This window comes from Astatotilapia calliptera, chromosome 1 (assembly GCF_964374335.1).
Source record: "Astatotilapia calliptera chromosome 1, fAstCal68.1, whole genome shotgun sequence".
Classification (NCBI taxonomy): Eukaryota; Metazoa; Chordata; class Actinopteri; order Cichliformes; family Cichlidae; genus Astatotilapia; species Astatotilapia calliptera.
This window is the reverse complement of record NC_137422.1, coordinates 25,933,499-25,948,224: the sequence shown is the minus strand read 5'-3', so window position 1 is coordinate 25,948,224 and position 14,726 is coordinate 25,933,499. Positions and strand designations below refer to the sequence as shown.

The window sequence follows — 14,726 nt, the reverse complement described above, 5'->3', positions numbered from 1 at the left end:
TCAGATTCTGTTAACTTTTACTTGACACAGAAATTGAGGCCAATAAAGACCAATAAAAGCCTCAGCCAGAATGTGCTAAAGTCCACTCTTACTCTGCATCAGTTTGTTGTTTTGCAGGACTGCTTTTATGCTGTTTCATAACAAATACATAATACCCAGAATTCAGTGCATTATCATAATGAAGTTAGCCATAGTCAGCCAAGAAGCTGTGGCCTTGTGGTTGCTATCTTCTGATGGAGTATCAGGAAGAAATGTAGACAGTGGAACCAGGGAAGCATCAATGTTTGAGGCACTTGTAGTAGTCTTGTAATCAGTGATCATTTGGATGTCCTGCTACATGTGCTTCATGTTTCCTGGAGGAGATGAAGCGATCGTTTACTTTTTTATTTGTGGTCCCACTTTGCCAGCTTAATAAGGGTTGTGTCTTTTTGCTCTGGGTGCAACATGATCTTCCGCTCTGAAAGGAGCCCTCCTTATTGTTTCCATTCATTAAACTTCTGCTACAAACCACTACTTCTGGTTGGCATGTGTAGCAACTGACTATATTTAGTCTAAAATACTATATTTTTATATGTTGCTGTGGTGGTAGGACTATGTTGCTGCAACAGTGAAATAAGAGTGAATTCTCAATCATTAATAAAACAATATGCAGGCCATAGCTCAGAGTGGATGATCACATAGACTGGACAAAATGTATCAGTAAAGTGCAGCGTAAATAACCATCAGTGTCCATGGTAATGGAAAGACATTCACCAATAGCTGTCTAATTAGCACATTATCTCAATTCGGTGCTTTTTGCTATTCTGGCTTTTGACTGTAATTTGGCAGTCTGACTGTCCATAATTCACAGTATTAGCTCTGTCTTTGGCTCTCATTCCTGAACCTAATGCCTCTCTAGTGAAGGAGGCTGTCAGTGATGATGCATTGGTATCACAAAGTCAACCTTTTTAGTTTTTCTGCACTGGAGTCATCCGTTAGTGATAATGCATTAATTAAAATTTATGTTGGATTTGCCATGCTAAAGTTTCTTTGTTGAAAATGCAAAAAATCCTAAACAGTAAAAGGACATTTCTGAACCCACAGCATGCTGCTGTTGGGTATTTTTCTATTCCATCTCAAAACTCTTTGTAGAATAAATGGAGCTGGAAGGCACAAGAAGTCACAGGTGGACTTTGAAAGTAGGGTCTTGATTTACCCGAAATGAAAAAGAAAAATGACAAAAAGAAGCAATGGAGAACCAGAACTATGGTGAAACCACCATATAAAAAGAACTAAACTAAGACTATGATTATAAAAGAAAACGAATAATACTAATAGCTTAGCACAGAAAGTCAAAGGAGCTTGCAAAGAAAAGCGTCTGGACTTCTTTAAGTTGCCTGAAGACGTTTCACCTCTCATCCGAGAAGCTTCTTCAGTTCTAAGGTCAAATGGTGGAGAGTCCCAGATTTAAACCTAGTGGGAGTTTCCCCCCAAAGAGGGATAAAAGGACCCCCTGATGATCCTCTAATCGCCTGAGCCAAGGTGTGAAACTGGGCGTGGGTCCCAATCAGCCAGGGTTTCGGGTGAGCTCATTGTGAAACCTGGCCCCACCTTATCATGCAAATTCCTGAGGTCAGATGGCCCAGGATGTGAGTGGGCGTTAAAGCATCTGGGGAGGGATCTCAAAACTGGATTATAGATGGCAGAGAGTTGGTGTCGTAAACCACCGCCTCTGTTCAAAGATGGTCGCTCACAGTGGACATAGATGGCTTCTTTCACTCCTCTTTCGAACCATCTGTCCTCTCTGTCCAAAATGTGAACACTGGCATCCTCGAAAGAGTGTCCTTTATCCTTAAGATGCAGATGGACTGCTGAGTCTTGTCCTGTGGAGGTGGCTCTTCTGTGTTGTGCCATACGCTTGTGAAGTGGCTGTTTGGTCTCTCCAATGTAGAGGTCTGGGCATTCCTCACTGCACTGTACAGCATACACCACATTGTTAAGTTTGTATTTTGGCGTTTTGTCTTTCGGGTGAACCAGTTTCTGTCTGAGCGTGTTGCTGGGTCTGAAATACACTGGGATGTCATGCTTGGAGAAAACTCTCCTGAGTTTCTCTGATACACCGGCTACATAGGGGATGACAATGTTGTTGCGTCTGTCCTTCTTATCCTCCCTCGCTGGTGTCTGATCTTCTTTTCTGTGCCTCTTTGCTGACTTTAAGAACGCCCATTTAGGATAGCCGCACGTTTTGAATGCTTCCTTTACATGTGTGTGTTCCTTCTTTTTCCCTTCAGGCTTAGAGGGAACATGTTCTTCCCGGTGGTGTAGGGTCCTAATTACTCCAAGTTTGTGTTCCAGAGGGTGATGGGAGTCGAACAGGAGGTACTGGTCCGTGTGTGTGGGCTTCCGATAAACTTCGATGTTGAGTTTGCAGTTCTCTTCAATGTGCACGGCGCAGTCCAGGAAAGGCAAACAGTTGTCCTTTGTGTCTTCCCTGGTGAACCTGATGTTTTTATCCACAGCGTTAATGTGCGCAGTGAAGGATTCCACTTCTTGTGTCTTGATTTTGACCCAGGTGTCGTCTACATATCTGTACCAGTGGCTGGGTACTCTTCCTTTGAAAGAGCCCAGAGCCTTCCTTTCCACTTCCTCCAGGTAAAGGTTGGCTATAATAGGTGACACTGGGGAGCCCATGGCACAGCCATGTTTTTGTCTGTAGAAGCCTTCGTTGTATTTGAAGTATGTTGTGGTAAGGCAGAGGTCTAACAGTGTGCAGATCTGATCAGGTGTGAAGTTGGTCCTGTCCTCCAAGGAGCTGTCTTCTTGTAGTCGTTTTCTGACAGTCTCCACGGCCTCAGTGGTAGGTATGCAAGTGAAGAGAGAGACTACATCAAAGGACACCATGGTTTCATCTGTGTCCAGGGTAAGTTTCTGGACCTTGTCGGTGAAGTCGGTGGAGTTCTTGATGTGGTGTGGGGTGTTCCCCACGAGAGGTGCAAGGATGGTAGCAAGGTGTTTTGCAATGTTATAAGTGGCTGAGTTTATGCTACTGACTATGGGTTTGAGTGGGACATCTTCCTTGTGGATTTTAGGAAGCTTCTTGGATGAGAGGTGTAACGTCTTCAAGCAACTTAAAGAAGTCCAGACGCTTTTCTTTGGAAGCTCCTTTGACTACAATGACCTGGATGACTGAGAACCTTCACAGACACTTAGTACAGAAAACTAAATTGACCAAATCAAGAACAATAACGAACATCAATCCATCTATACATTCATTTTCACAATTGCTCATCCAGTTCATGATCACAGGGGGCTGGAGCCAGTCTCTAATATGGCTAACATTTATACCAATCACCATTAATGTTAATCCGCTAACCCCCCTGTTTGCTGCCAAATCCAAACCTAAGGCTTTCCAGTCAACCGTGGCATATAGATGAGCAATGTTATATGTTTAACAAGAGTGTAAATTGGCTAATCAGAGCAATTAGAGGGATTAAAACTAATCTTCAGTCACTATCTACAAAAGAAGCCAAAAAAAAAAAAAACCCCAGCTCTGTTCGTATTAGCTGAAATAAATAACACAATAATATTAAATCTGGATTAGCACAGACGCACAGGTACACACATTTCTTTGTGAAAAACAATGTGCCTCAGCAATGACACCTTAATTGCACTAGTAACCAGTCATGGGAGTTACCAACTTCTCCTTTAGTCGTGTTGCTGCAGATGCGACACTTTAGAATTCAATTTCCCCGACACTTTCACACAGCTGTTGCTCAAATCCAGTATGCAGTTTATTTTCTTAAACTGTCCAGCCGACAGGTCAATAGCACTCAAAGGTGCTGTAACACCTCGACAGGGGAAATATTTTGCTAGACAGCAGCTGTTTGCTTTCTTACCACTTAAAGCAGAGGTCACCTCAGGGCAGGTCGGCTACTCATAAACATGTGCCACATCTGGGCACGTTCAGGGTGCGCCACAGAGGCTAGCATGCTCTCCGGTCTATTTTTAAATTGATGGACACTTTGTTTGTCTCACCCGAAAACCCACAGAGCATATATCAATTCTGTGAGATAAAAACTAAAGCTAAGAAGCATTTTTACATGAATCCAGGAGCAAATAGTTCACTTTAAATAAAAATTGTGTAATAAAACCACTGTATCACATAGGAGGTGCTTTGCTAAAATCTGTATGATGATCTTGCTGCTCATGACTTTGGGGGACAAATCCCACCGAATTAAGTCATTCTTTTGTTTTTGATGTCGCGAATTTTGCTTCCACTGAGCCTTAATCAGTTTCACTGGCGGTGAGAAATCATGAGCATTAGTGTCTGTTGTTAATGTTCTACACCATACATAACATCTAGATTTTAATTTATAAACCCCTTTTGTTTCCTTCCACTTTTCCCCAAAGCACAAATATGTTAATTCTCAGTGCGTAAACAGGTGCTTAGGTGTGAAGAGGGAGTGTGACTCAGAACAAGATTACTCTGGGTTCAGTTTGCACCCCCAGCGTCCAATCTATTGTTATGTCCCTGTGTGTTGGGAAGTTTCCCCTTGGTGATCCAGTTTCCTCACATTAACCAAAGACATGCAGGTCAGGTAGACTGTTAATGAGTGATTGCATATCTATGTTAGACCTCTAATTGCCTGGCCATCTGTCAAGGGTTGAACTCTGCCCTCTTGTTTGAAGCACACAGGGAAAGTTTGTGGCTCTGAAGACCCCGAAAAATAATAAACAACTGAAGACAGAACATGAATGAAAGCTCAAAGCCTTAAAACAAAGAGCAGCAAATTCCCACCTTGATCTATTTTAATGAGAGACTGGCAAACCACCCACATAACAATTAGTGTAACAGGAATATCTTCTGAACTGTTTTTATTATTTAACAAATAACAGTGTGTTGACCCTCAGGTGAGTAATAGGTTTTAGCCTCGCCTGCTGGTTTGCGTGAAGTTCTAGTCTCTTTGTACATTTGGAGGTAAAGGCTCTTCCTGGCTGATCAGAACATATTGTTAGGGTGAGAAACTATAAGGAGCCATTTGGTATGCAATCCACTTCTGTATTTGTCCCTCATTGCCTATAGCGGCACAGTGTGTATCCATCGTAAAATTCATTGCAGCTGCAAGATGCAGTACACTGTAAAGATGATTTATAATGCTCTTGAGATGGAATGAGAAGCACAAGTACTTCTAAAATTCTGATTAGACTGTCAAAGAAAGGCTCCTAAAACTTAAATCTGGAATTAAAAAAAAAAAAATAGGGATCATTATCGATATAGGTAATCTGTTTTCTATAAGTGACTACTTTCAAAATCAGTTTCCTATAGCTTACATCCCCAAATGGGGTTCAGGTTATTCTATACTTCTTTATTTGGCTGAAAGGCTAAAAGTAATATACTGGAAAAAGGTACCAGACTCCAATTTGGCAGCTCACCAGTGAGTCAACATAGCTGCACAGTCTCGGCTAGGGAATTCTCGTACACTCTGCTTTTAGGGCAGCTGTTCCCTCTCTGACAAGAGGTCACCTCAGTACATAGTTTTCTTGACAGATTTTTTTTTCTGAACTCGAGGTAGTAAAAACGCATTAAATTTTGGCACGTCTTTATAACCATGCTCACATATGCCTCTCTCTGCTGCTTTAGAATAAAGTTAGTCAGCCTTGTTCCCACGACTGTCAAGGCCCTGTATATCACAAGATTGTGAAAATTATTATCAGTCCTGGATACTGAAACCTGGACATGGCATATTCTAGCATCTACCTTTGAAAAAGCCTGTCTTGTGAATTAATTGCGTTCCTTCAGCAAAAAAAAACAACAAAAAAAAAAAACATGCTGTAGTTACTATAGGTAACACATATCATCACCTTGAGCTTCTGACTCAAGTGAATGAATCTGGTAAATATGCTATTATGGGAGGAGACACAGATCCCCTGGGGGCTGCGTCAGGAAGGGCATCTGGGGTAAAAAAAAATCTGCCAAATCAAATGTATGGAGCTGCATGCTGTGGTGACTTCTTGCAACAAGGGAGCTGTCAAAAGAAGCTCATGTTAGAAAATCATTTGGTAACAAGGGATCTTGAATGCTCCTGTTATCATGGGTCATTTGAAAGGCTGATCAAATAATGAGTAAATATTAAAAACAACCAAAAAAATATTGATTCTTCTTTTAGAAAGAATTCAGATGTCAGGAAAGAAAAACATTGTTTTGGTTTCTGGGCATAACTGCAATAAGGAGCTAGCTTTTACCGCCATCAGGACTGAAACAAAACCTATACCCACATGTGTTACCCTCTATAGGGGTCACCTTAGCTTATTTGGCAGCTGAAATGACAGACTGAATGTAATTCATTAGATGTGTGCAGTGCTGACATTTTAACAGGGCTCCAAATCTTTTTTTTTTAAGGGAAAACATAGAACAGAACAACAACAAAGTGAGCGTGGCAGGCCGACTGCTTTCTTTCTGGAGAACCCTAAGTGGGAATAACGATACAGAGAAGCATCAAACCTGCTCTAATACCCTTAAGGAGGAGGATAAGCCTCTCCCAGAACATTTGTAGCCGAGGTTGCAGTGAAGTAATGAACAAAATATAGTGATTTGTGGTTGTGTGCTTTGTGTATTTTTCTTTTACAAGTCAGTGATTTGACTTTGGTCAGAACACGTGTATTTAGGTAGAAAGACACATAAATTATACATTTACTAAATTATTTATTCTTATGAGATAATTTCTCCCCTCTGCTGGTGCACTGTGACTCAGCACAACTGCAGCCTCAACTCAACAAGGGCATTCAGGAAGTAGTCCATCCAATTAAGTCTGTGCATTCTCTAGTACTACCCGAACATAACGTCCCAACAGTGAGGGCATGTGAAAAGACATAGGGGATTCTCCGTTTTAAAATCCCACATTCTTCCATTGCTCCAGGACATTCAGGGGAGGCATGTACCCTGTTATTGCTCTGCTATAGATGAACTGAAATGCTACGGTCTGAGCTGGTAATGTTTTAGAGGTTTTGTTGACTAAAAATGCTCTAAAAGTACCTCTTAGATTACCTACTTTAGCATTCAGAAAAGCATCAGATTTGGGAATGAGAGAGCGAAAAGATTGTTATCAGCCTCTCTCAGACTGTGGTCACACACTTTGAAGTTCACAGCACTATAACTTTACTGGGTGATTGACTGAAGGTATTTCACTGTAGGGTTGAATTGCTCAGTGCTCTTAACAATGTTTAAATGGCCTATTGAGCTGCTCTTAGCTGCTCTGCTGCTTGCTAATGACCTCAACATGATAATGCTTCACTTACCCCTTTGAAAGGCATCCACCCTTAAAGAATAACTTTTTGGAACAGAGCAAATTTCAGCAAAGAATATCTCTCTTGAAATATTAGGGGGGAAAAAACAGAAATAATGTAGTGAAACCAAAAGCGAATATAGAAAAGTGCTGAAAACCCATTTCATGTGTACAACACATGCTTGTTTGCTTTAGGTGAACATTTTGAAAGGCCCAGAGAGCACTTACCGTTGTTTCCTTCTGCAGTGTTTCTTTTCTTTCTGTCTTTGTTGCTTTCTTTGCTTTAGCGAATAAAGAAGCTAATCTAATGTAGTTTGGGGTTGCAGGCTGCTCTTAATGTCTTTCTAAATGGGCCCATTTGGATCTATTGAACAGTGCTGAGCTTCTTGCTAATGACCTTGTGATAATGCTTCAGTTCCTTTAAGTCTGTAGTCTCCCTTGACTGTCTAGACACACACACACATACGCAAACATAAATAAAGTACAGAAACGTATAAGGCAACAGAAATGCTCACATAGCATTGAGTGAAACAGCTGTACCTTAACACTATTCTGCCTCAGTTGTTAAGGCAGATATACCTGAGAAAACCACCTTCTAGACACACACACACACACACACACACACACACACACACACACACACACACACACACACACACACACACACACACACACACACACACGGACATCTAAGACACACAGTCTTAGATGTGCAGGAAAACATACCAAGCCTGTTTCGGATTCTGTTCTGCTTCATTCCCTTTTTGTTATCACCTCTAGCTGCTGCTGCTGTACAGTCTTAAGAACAGCTTTACCCTTGTTAGAAACAAACACGTATACAGCTCACAATAAAAGCTTTGACTGTTCAAGATTTTATTATTTGTGTATAGATATGAATACCAAATTAATTTACCATTACTTCTATTCATCTACTGTGAGCAGAACATCTTTTTCACGGTACTGGAGAAACATAAAAATGCTACTTCAGTAACGGAGACTCTGTTTCAGTCCTGTTTCACGTTTTTATGTCTCTCATATTTATATTTTGATTGCCTGCAACAAAACAAACCAGGGGATAAATTAAGTATTCTGATTCTGATTTGAGTGTAGCTCTCAACAAGTCGGGTTTAACAAAACAACAAAGATGCTAATTGAAAAGCTGCAGTTGTTTGTAGCAGTTTTTGTTCTGCAGCTTTTCATTTGTTTGCTTTTCTTACATGTGGCAGAGCAGTGTTAATCATCGCACAGTGGACAATGGTTAAGTGGAATAGTTTGTCTTTTTGAAAATAAATCACCCTACGTAACAAATTTGTAATTTTCATGTATCAGAGGCAACGAAAAAAATGTGCCAGATCTTAACATTGTGTCCTTAAAAGTGGTTCATAGTTGTCTTTTTTTAATTATTTAAAAAAATAATGATCTTGTATCTTTAAAAGCTAAACAGAAATTCATGTGTTCCTTTGAACCTTCAAATAGAGTAGAAAAATCCATAAACAACTTAAGTATAATGGTTTATTAATGCACCCTGTCATTTGTTGTTAGCCAGGAGTTAATACCTCGCAACGTTGTTTTGCATCTTTTCCCCATTATTTGTAACCATTTGGAGAGACTAAACTTTGCCAGGGGCTGTATCATTCTGTGGATATTCAGAAAGGAAAATGCTTTCTGCAAGTATTGGTCTCATATTTAATAGTCTGCTTCTTAAATGTAAGTTGCTGCTGTCAAAAAGGAACATGTTTTTTTTTCTTTTAACTATTATCCTGTTTGCATATCTGTGTGCACTGCTTTTAAGTGGTGTATATGTATGCAAAGATGCATTGAGACATGTATGAATACAGAATTGTACAGTACACCCATTGATTCACTGCCATTCCTGTCAGATGGCAGCTAATCCCACAGATGATTCCCTATCCTTAAACATTATCTGAACATTTTTATTTTGAGAAAAAAGAAGAAGAAAAACATAGCCAAAGGCTCAGCAGTGCATGGCTGATTCTGGCATGTAAAAATGGTTTTTACACTCTTATCACCTGCACAAAGGTTTTTCTTCACTGCAGTGTGATTTGCCTTGTGATGAATCCTCAACCACAATCACATGTTCAGCGTTCATCTTAGTCTTCTAATGCGCCAGAGGCTCACTGATTGAGCTCTTCTTTCTTAGAGGTTTCTTGAAGAGAGCAGAAATATGTCATCATCCACCCTGTCAGGGATATGATCTACACCTAATGAATAATGGACAAGCAGCAAATAATAGAATACCAGTATTAGAGCATACAGCAGATTGATGATCCAATGCTGCATGCAGGCCACTGCAGCCACAAAAATGCCTGCAAGTAAGGCATTTAGCAGTCGATTTCTGAGAGTTCAACAGCAGAAGCGTGTTTGTTGGATGTCGTGTGTGTGTTTGTGTGTGCAGTGCCTGCAGGTGACTTCATGCAATCTGTGATTGTAAGGAGGATGCTGTTAAATAAAAAGCAAGAGGTGCTTAAATTTCAGACCTTTGTTCTTCTCTTCTCTTAAAGATGGATTATTTCTGGAATAGCACAAAGTCGCCATCAAATTCGTTGTTAGGTCTTTAACACAGCAGCTTTGATTAAACTGTAGACAATTGTGACGTCCAAGGAAACCAAAAGTTTGTGACTTATACTGGTGATATTTGTACTTTAATTTAATTTATACAGCAGAAAACTTTCTTCCTACTTCTTGCCCTGAATAATCAGGGTAACATGATTTCCTATGAGAGATAAGATTTATTTTAAATTGCTGAACATATATATTTATTATTAATCTAAAGCCTGACTGGTAATACTGTACATATTTAACAACCAGTTTTGTAAGAAGAACCCCATTGTAAGGGCGAGTCCACGGGACCATTTCTCAAACTATGTCTTGTGTTTCAAGGTAACTTAAAACTTTAGGATCTTAGACTGGTTTTGACTGGTTAACAGAAGCCACACTGGGGTGCCAGTTAGCTCAGTCCACATAGCTCAGATGCTGGGTTTGAGTCCGACCCATGGCCCTTTGCTGCATGTCATCCCTGTCTCTCTCCACCATACCACTATCCAATAAAGGCAAAAATGACCAAAAAAGATCACTTAAAAAAAAAAGAAGCATGCTTCCTAGTTCTCCTCTAACATATTTTTTTGTCATGAACTCATGACACCAAATCAAATCACTTTTATTGTCACAGCACATGCGAGTGAAATTCTTGTGTGCAAACTTCACAAGCAAAACAGGTGTGCAAAATACAAATACAAATACAAACAAAGCAAAGTATAAGAATAGGAATGGGACAATTATAAGAATAAATATATTTACAAATATAAGAATATATGCACATTACTGAATATGTATATGAATATGTTCAGGGAAAGTTGTTTGTGGAATTCACATTTCTCTACATGACTTTCAGATTCCCACAGTGGTACATGTAATTATAAGTTTCTATTGGCTGAAACTGTAAGGGCGAAAAACCAAGAGATCAAATAAATCCCTCAGCGACTCTCTGTCTTTCTGTTTCTATGTGGTGGAGTTTGTAACAGTTTCTAAATTTGTTTTCTTGTCTTGTTTTATTTTTCCAGGTAATAAAGCTGTCATTTGAAGAGTTTGATCTCGAGAGAGGATATGACACACTGACTGTGGGAGATGGGGGGAAGATAGGAGATACTCGGAGAGTGCTTTATGTGTAAGAACCACTTTACCTGGGTATAAAAGAACGAACGTATTAATAAAGTATTATTTTAAGTATGACATTAGATTCATGAAATACAAGCAATGACTAATACTGATTATTCAATACTTTATTTTTGTGTATGTAAACGTAGACTCACTGGCTCCAGCGTCCCTGACCTCATTGTCAGCTTGTCCAATCAGATGTGGCTACACCTGCAGTCAGACGATACAATCGGCTCAGCAGGCTTCAAGGCAGTATATGAAGGTATGCCTCACTGAAATACGCACACACTCGCACACACACGCACACACACACGTGCATGTAGAATGTAAGAAATGAGTAATGTGAGCTAATTACTTCATTTTGCGTTTGTATTTTTCATATTTACTTTAAGCTGGTAATTATGGAGATAATGATGCAACAGTAAAAACCAAAAACAACATAAAATGTCTTAGCAAGGTGTTGGACCAGTATGTGCGACTAAAACAGCTTCACTATACGTTAGCATCCTTCTGTTGAAGGAAGGGAACATCATTCCTTCAAATGATATTTCATTCTTTCAATAAGGAGAGATCATTTGGAAGAATATGAACATGATTTACTGAGAAAGAGAAATTAATGTATTTGGCACTTAGACTTCAATGACCCATCTCAGAACAAAATCCCACAGTCATAAGATTTAGGACAGGTATGTATATCCTGCATCATAAAATAAAGGTGATTAGTCAGAATAACTTTGTATTGATTTGCAATGACTGTTCACTTTGAGGCAAGCAGTGGTCTCAAGCAGCATCAACAAATTGCCTCTCATAATATATCAATCCTAGATCCTCTCAGTGTAGGTGTCAAGTCTTCAGGTCCTGTAAATTATTTTGTTTGTCAACAGCACATATTCATTGTTATTTTTGAACAAATAGTCATGACGCATCTTTTATTATATTGATATAATTGATTAAATACTGCACCAAAATGCTTGTCAGGGCCGGATAAAAAGACTAAAAATGACAATTCATCTGAGACAAAATCAAGTCCCGGACAGACCAGAGGAATTTGTGAGAGCCAGAAAGAGAAACAGGGACAAAGGTTATGCTCTTGTTTTGCTTTGCTGTGTTTGATTCAGTGAAGTTTTCCAGGGTCAATTACTTTTCAAAGGAATACGAACGGTCTACTGAACTATAGAAAATCTGTGCGTGTGTGCATGTGTAACTGTGATGAGAGACACTGAGCATTATGTTACTCTTTGGCTTAATATGAGACTGGCCTACCACTGACCACTGATTTTATATGTTTTGTATTTGTCCTAATGCCGGGGCTCATGACTCAAAACTCCTATTTGATCCACTTTATATAAATTACAAGGCTATGACATATGACAAAACTGAAAGGAAAGAAAAAAAAACCCAAAACTAAAAAAAAAAAAAACTTTGCAGACTTGATGCAGTAGTTTCTGCTTTTTCCCCCCCTCTGGCCAGCCGAACAAGTGCCTGTGGTGTATGTTGTGAGTGTGTCCTTGCTTTAATACTGTGATACTGTCAAAAAGGATAATGTCACCACGTAACAACCTTTGATCAGTGTTACACCTTGAGCATGCTTACATTTTCAACCCTGAAGGGAAACTCAATGTGTGTCTTGTTTTTGGCATCATGTTGCACTTGTGAAATCTTGCCTGCTGTGTGTGCGTGTGTGTTCGCGATTACTAAAGAAAGACAGAGTTAGTGTCATAAACACGCAGCACATTATGATAATTGAGGCTTTCAGACAAATGTAACTGTCATCAGAAGTGCAACAATATAAATTGTGCAATCTTGAATGAATGTAATGAATGAAAAATCTGGACTGAATGCCTTTAAGATTGAACAATGTAAGAAGTATCAGCATATAATTTTTTATTTTTTAGGTAGTAGATCTGCATTTCAATTTGAAGTACTGAAATAAAACAAAAAAAAACTTTTATACTTCACTTTTTGATATTTGACTGTTAATGATACAACAAATAATACATCAAGCAAGTTTATTTGAAACAAATTGTTGGCATTAAAATACACTAAACACGATTCTGATCTTTATTTTATTCATTCAGATTTTTTATTTGCTTTTTAATTATGTACTTAGATTGCTTGTAAGAGGCACTGTGTGCAGTGTGTGGCTCTGAGCATAGGAAAAAAGAAGCGTAAAATATTTTTGTTCAGATGTAAATATATAATCTTCACTTCAGTAAAAGTCTAAAAAGTAACATTAGAAAGAAACAGCTCAGAAGAGAGAAGCATTTACAATGATAATGGCAGACTTACCGGGGGCTCAAGATTGCTGATATCCATCCTGACACTCATCAACTGCGTGACAGCTAGCTATGGGCCACCAACATGCCTCCTGCTTCTTTGAGTATTCTGTTCTTGTGGGTGCAGTTACATCCCAGAAGATAGCAAAAGTGTTGAACACATACACACATCTCACCTTGAGATGTGTTTGCCCAAAGCGAATCCAGCAGCATGGTGGAGCATGTGTTACAAGATGACAGACGTCTGGTAGAATGTCAAATTTTAAAGTAGGGGAGCGAGGGGAATGGGATGGATAAAAAACACACTCCCATTAAGAGAAGAAGGGATGAAAATGAGTCACAAATGAATAGAACAGGATTGCAGGCCAGGTCGACAGTACTGCTAATGTGACACCAATGCCAATAAAACACAGTGTATCAGACTTAGAGACCTGGAGCAATAAGAAGATGCATAATGGAAGAGAAGAACAGGAACTATTTAAAAGGAGTACTGCCAGAGACAGAGGAAAGGGTGTAAATAAGAGAACACAGGGCAGGCACAACATACTGTATGTGTCTTAAAATGTGCACAAGGGAAGTAGGGGAAGTCATATTTTATACCACGTCACAAACATTAGCATTGCTCTGTTCAATTTCCACCTCCTGCTGATTACTTAACAAGAGTGTGCATGAATCAGTGTGTGTGTTTTCATCTACCTGTGCGTCTCCACTTATTGTTTGGCTGTTCACAATTAGAGCTGAATTACACCACAATTACCTTGATGGTAATTAGCTTCGAGGTAGGAAACAAAATGAAGTTTTGCCCGTTGAATTTCAGGTTGCATTTCACTTCTTAACGCAACAGTGTAATATAACTGATGCTAGACATGTTCGCTTCGCTTTCTGCTCCATAAAGCAATAACATCACCCCCTTCTGACTGAAGCCTTTGCATTCAGACAGCTTGAAAAGAGCCCATTTGAATTTTCCTGACTCGTTCAAAAACAAACACAATAAACGAAACATTCCGGATATTCTTAAGCCAAATCATAATTCTCCTTTTTGTCTGTTTTTCTGGGGGGTATATTTTGTATACATATTTTGTCCTGATTTTTGGCATAGCTTTGTTGTTTACCCTTTTGCATGTGTCATTATCAGTTCAAATGCATTTGTCTGTTTCTTGCCCCCATTTTTCAAGGAAGTTGATTTTAAATAAGCCCTTGTGAAATGGCAAATAAATGTTTCTGTTTCTGTATTATTTTTATCCAAAGAATTTGATCCATTTGCTACAATTATATCTGGCAAGTCTAGAAGGACCTTAAGATTATTTGATTTAAGCTGATTCACTCTCCATACTTTTGGATGCAATTCAGTTTAATTCAACTTTATTTACGTTGTACCAAATCACAACAAGTTACCTCAGGGCACTTTATGTTGTAGGTTAAAGACCTTACAATAATACAGAGAAATCCTCAACAATCAGATGACAGTAGGCCTCCAACAGAACAAGGCTCAGGGAGGAGCAGCCATATGCTG

General features: G+C 39.2%; 1 protein-coding gene across 1 annotated transcript in view; it reads left to right on the top strand.

The window, feature by feature from the left end:
* The window catches only part of csmd1b (CUB and Sushi multiple domains 1b), a 202,792-nt gene that overhangs the window by 37,532 nt on the left and 150,534 nt on the right, over positions 1–14,726 (top strand). Inside the window, exons 8-9 of the mRNA XM_080301157.1 lie at positions 10,844–10,947; positions 11,087–11,199. Coding sequence (XP_080157283.1) covers positions 10,844–10,947; positions 11,087–11,199 — 217 coding nt within the window. The remainder of the gene's footprint in view (positions 1–10,843; positions 10,948–11,086; positions 11,200–14,726) is intronic.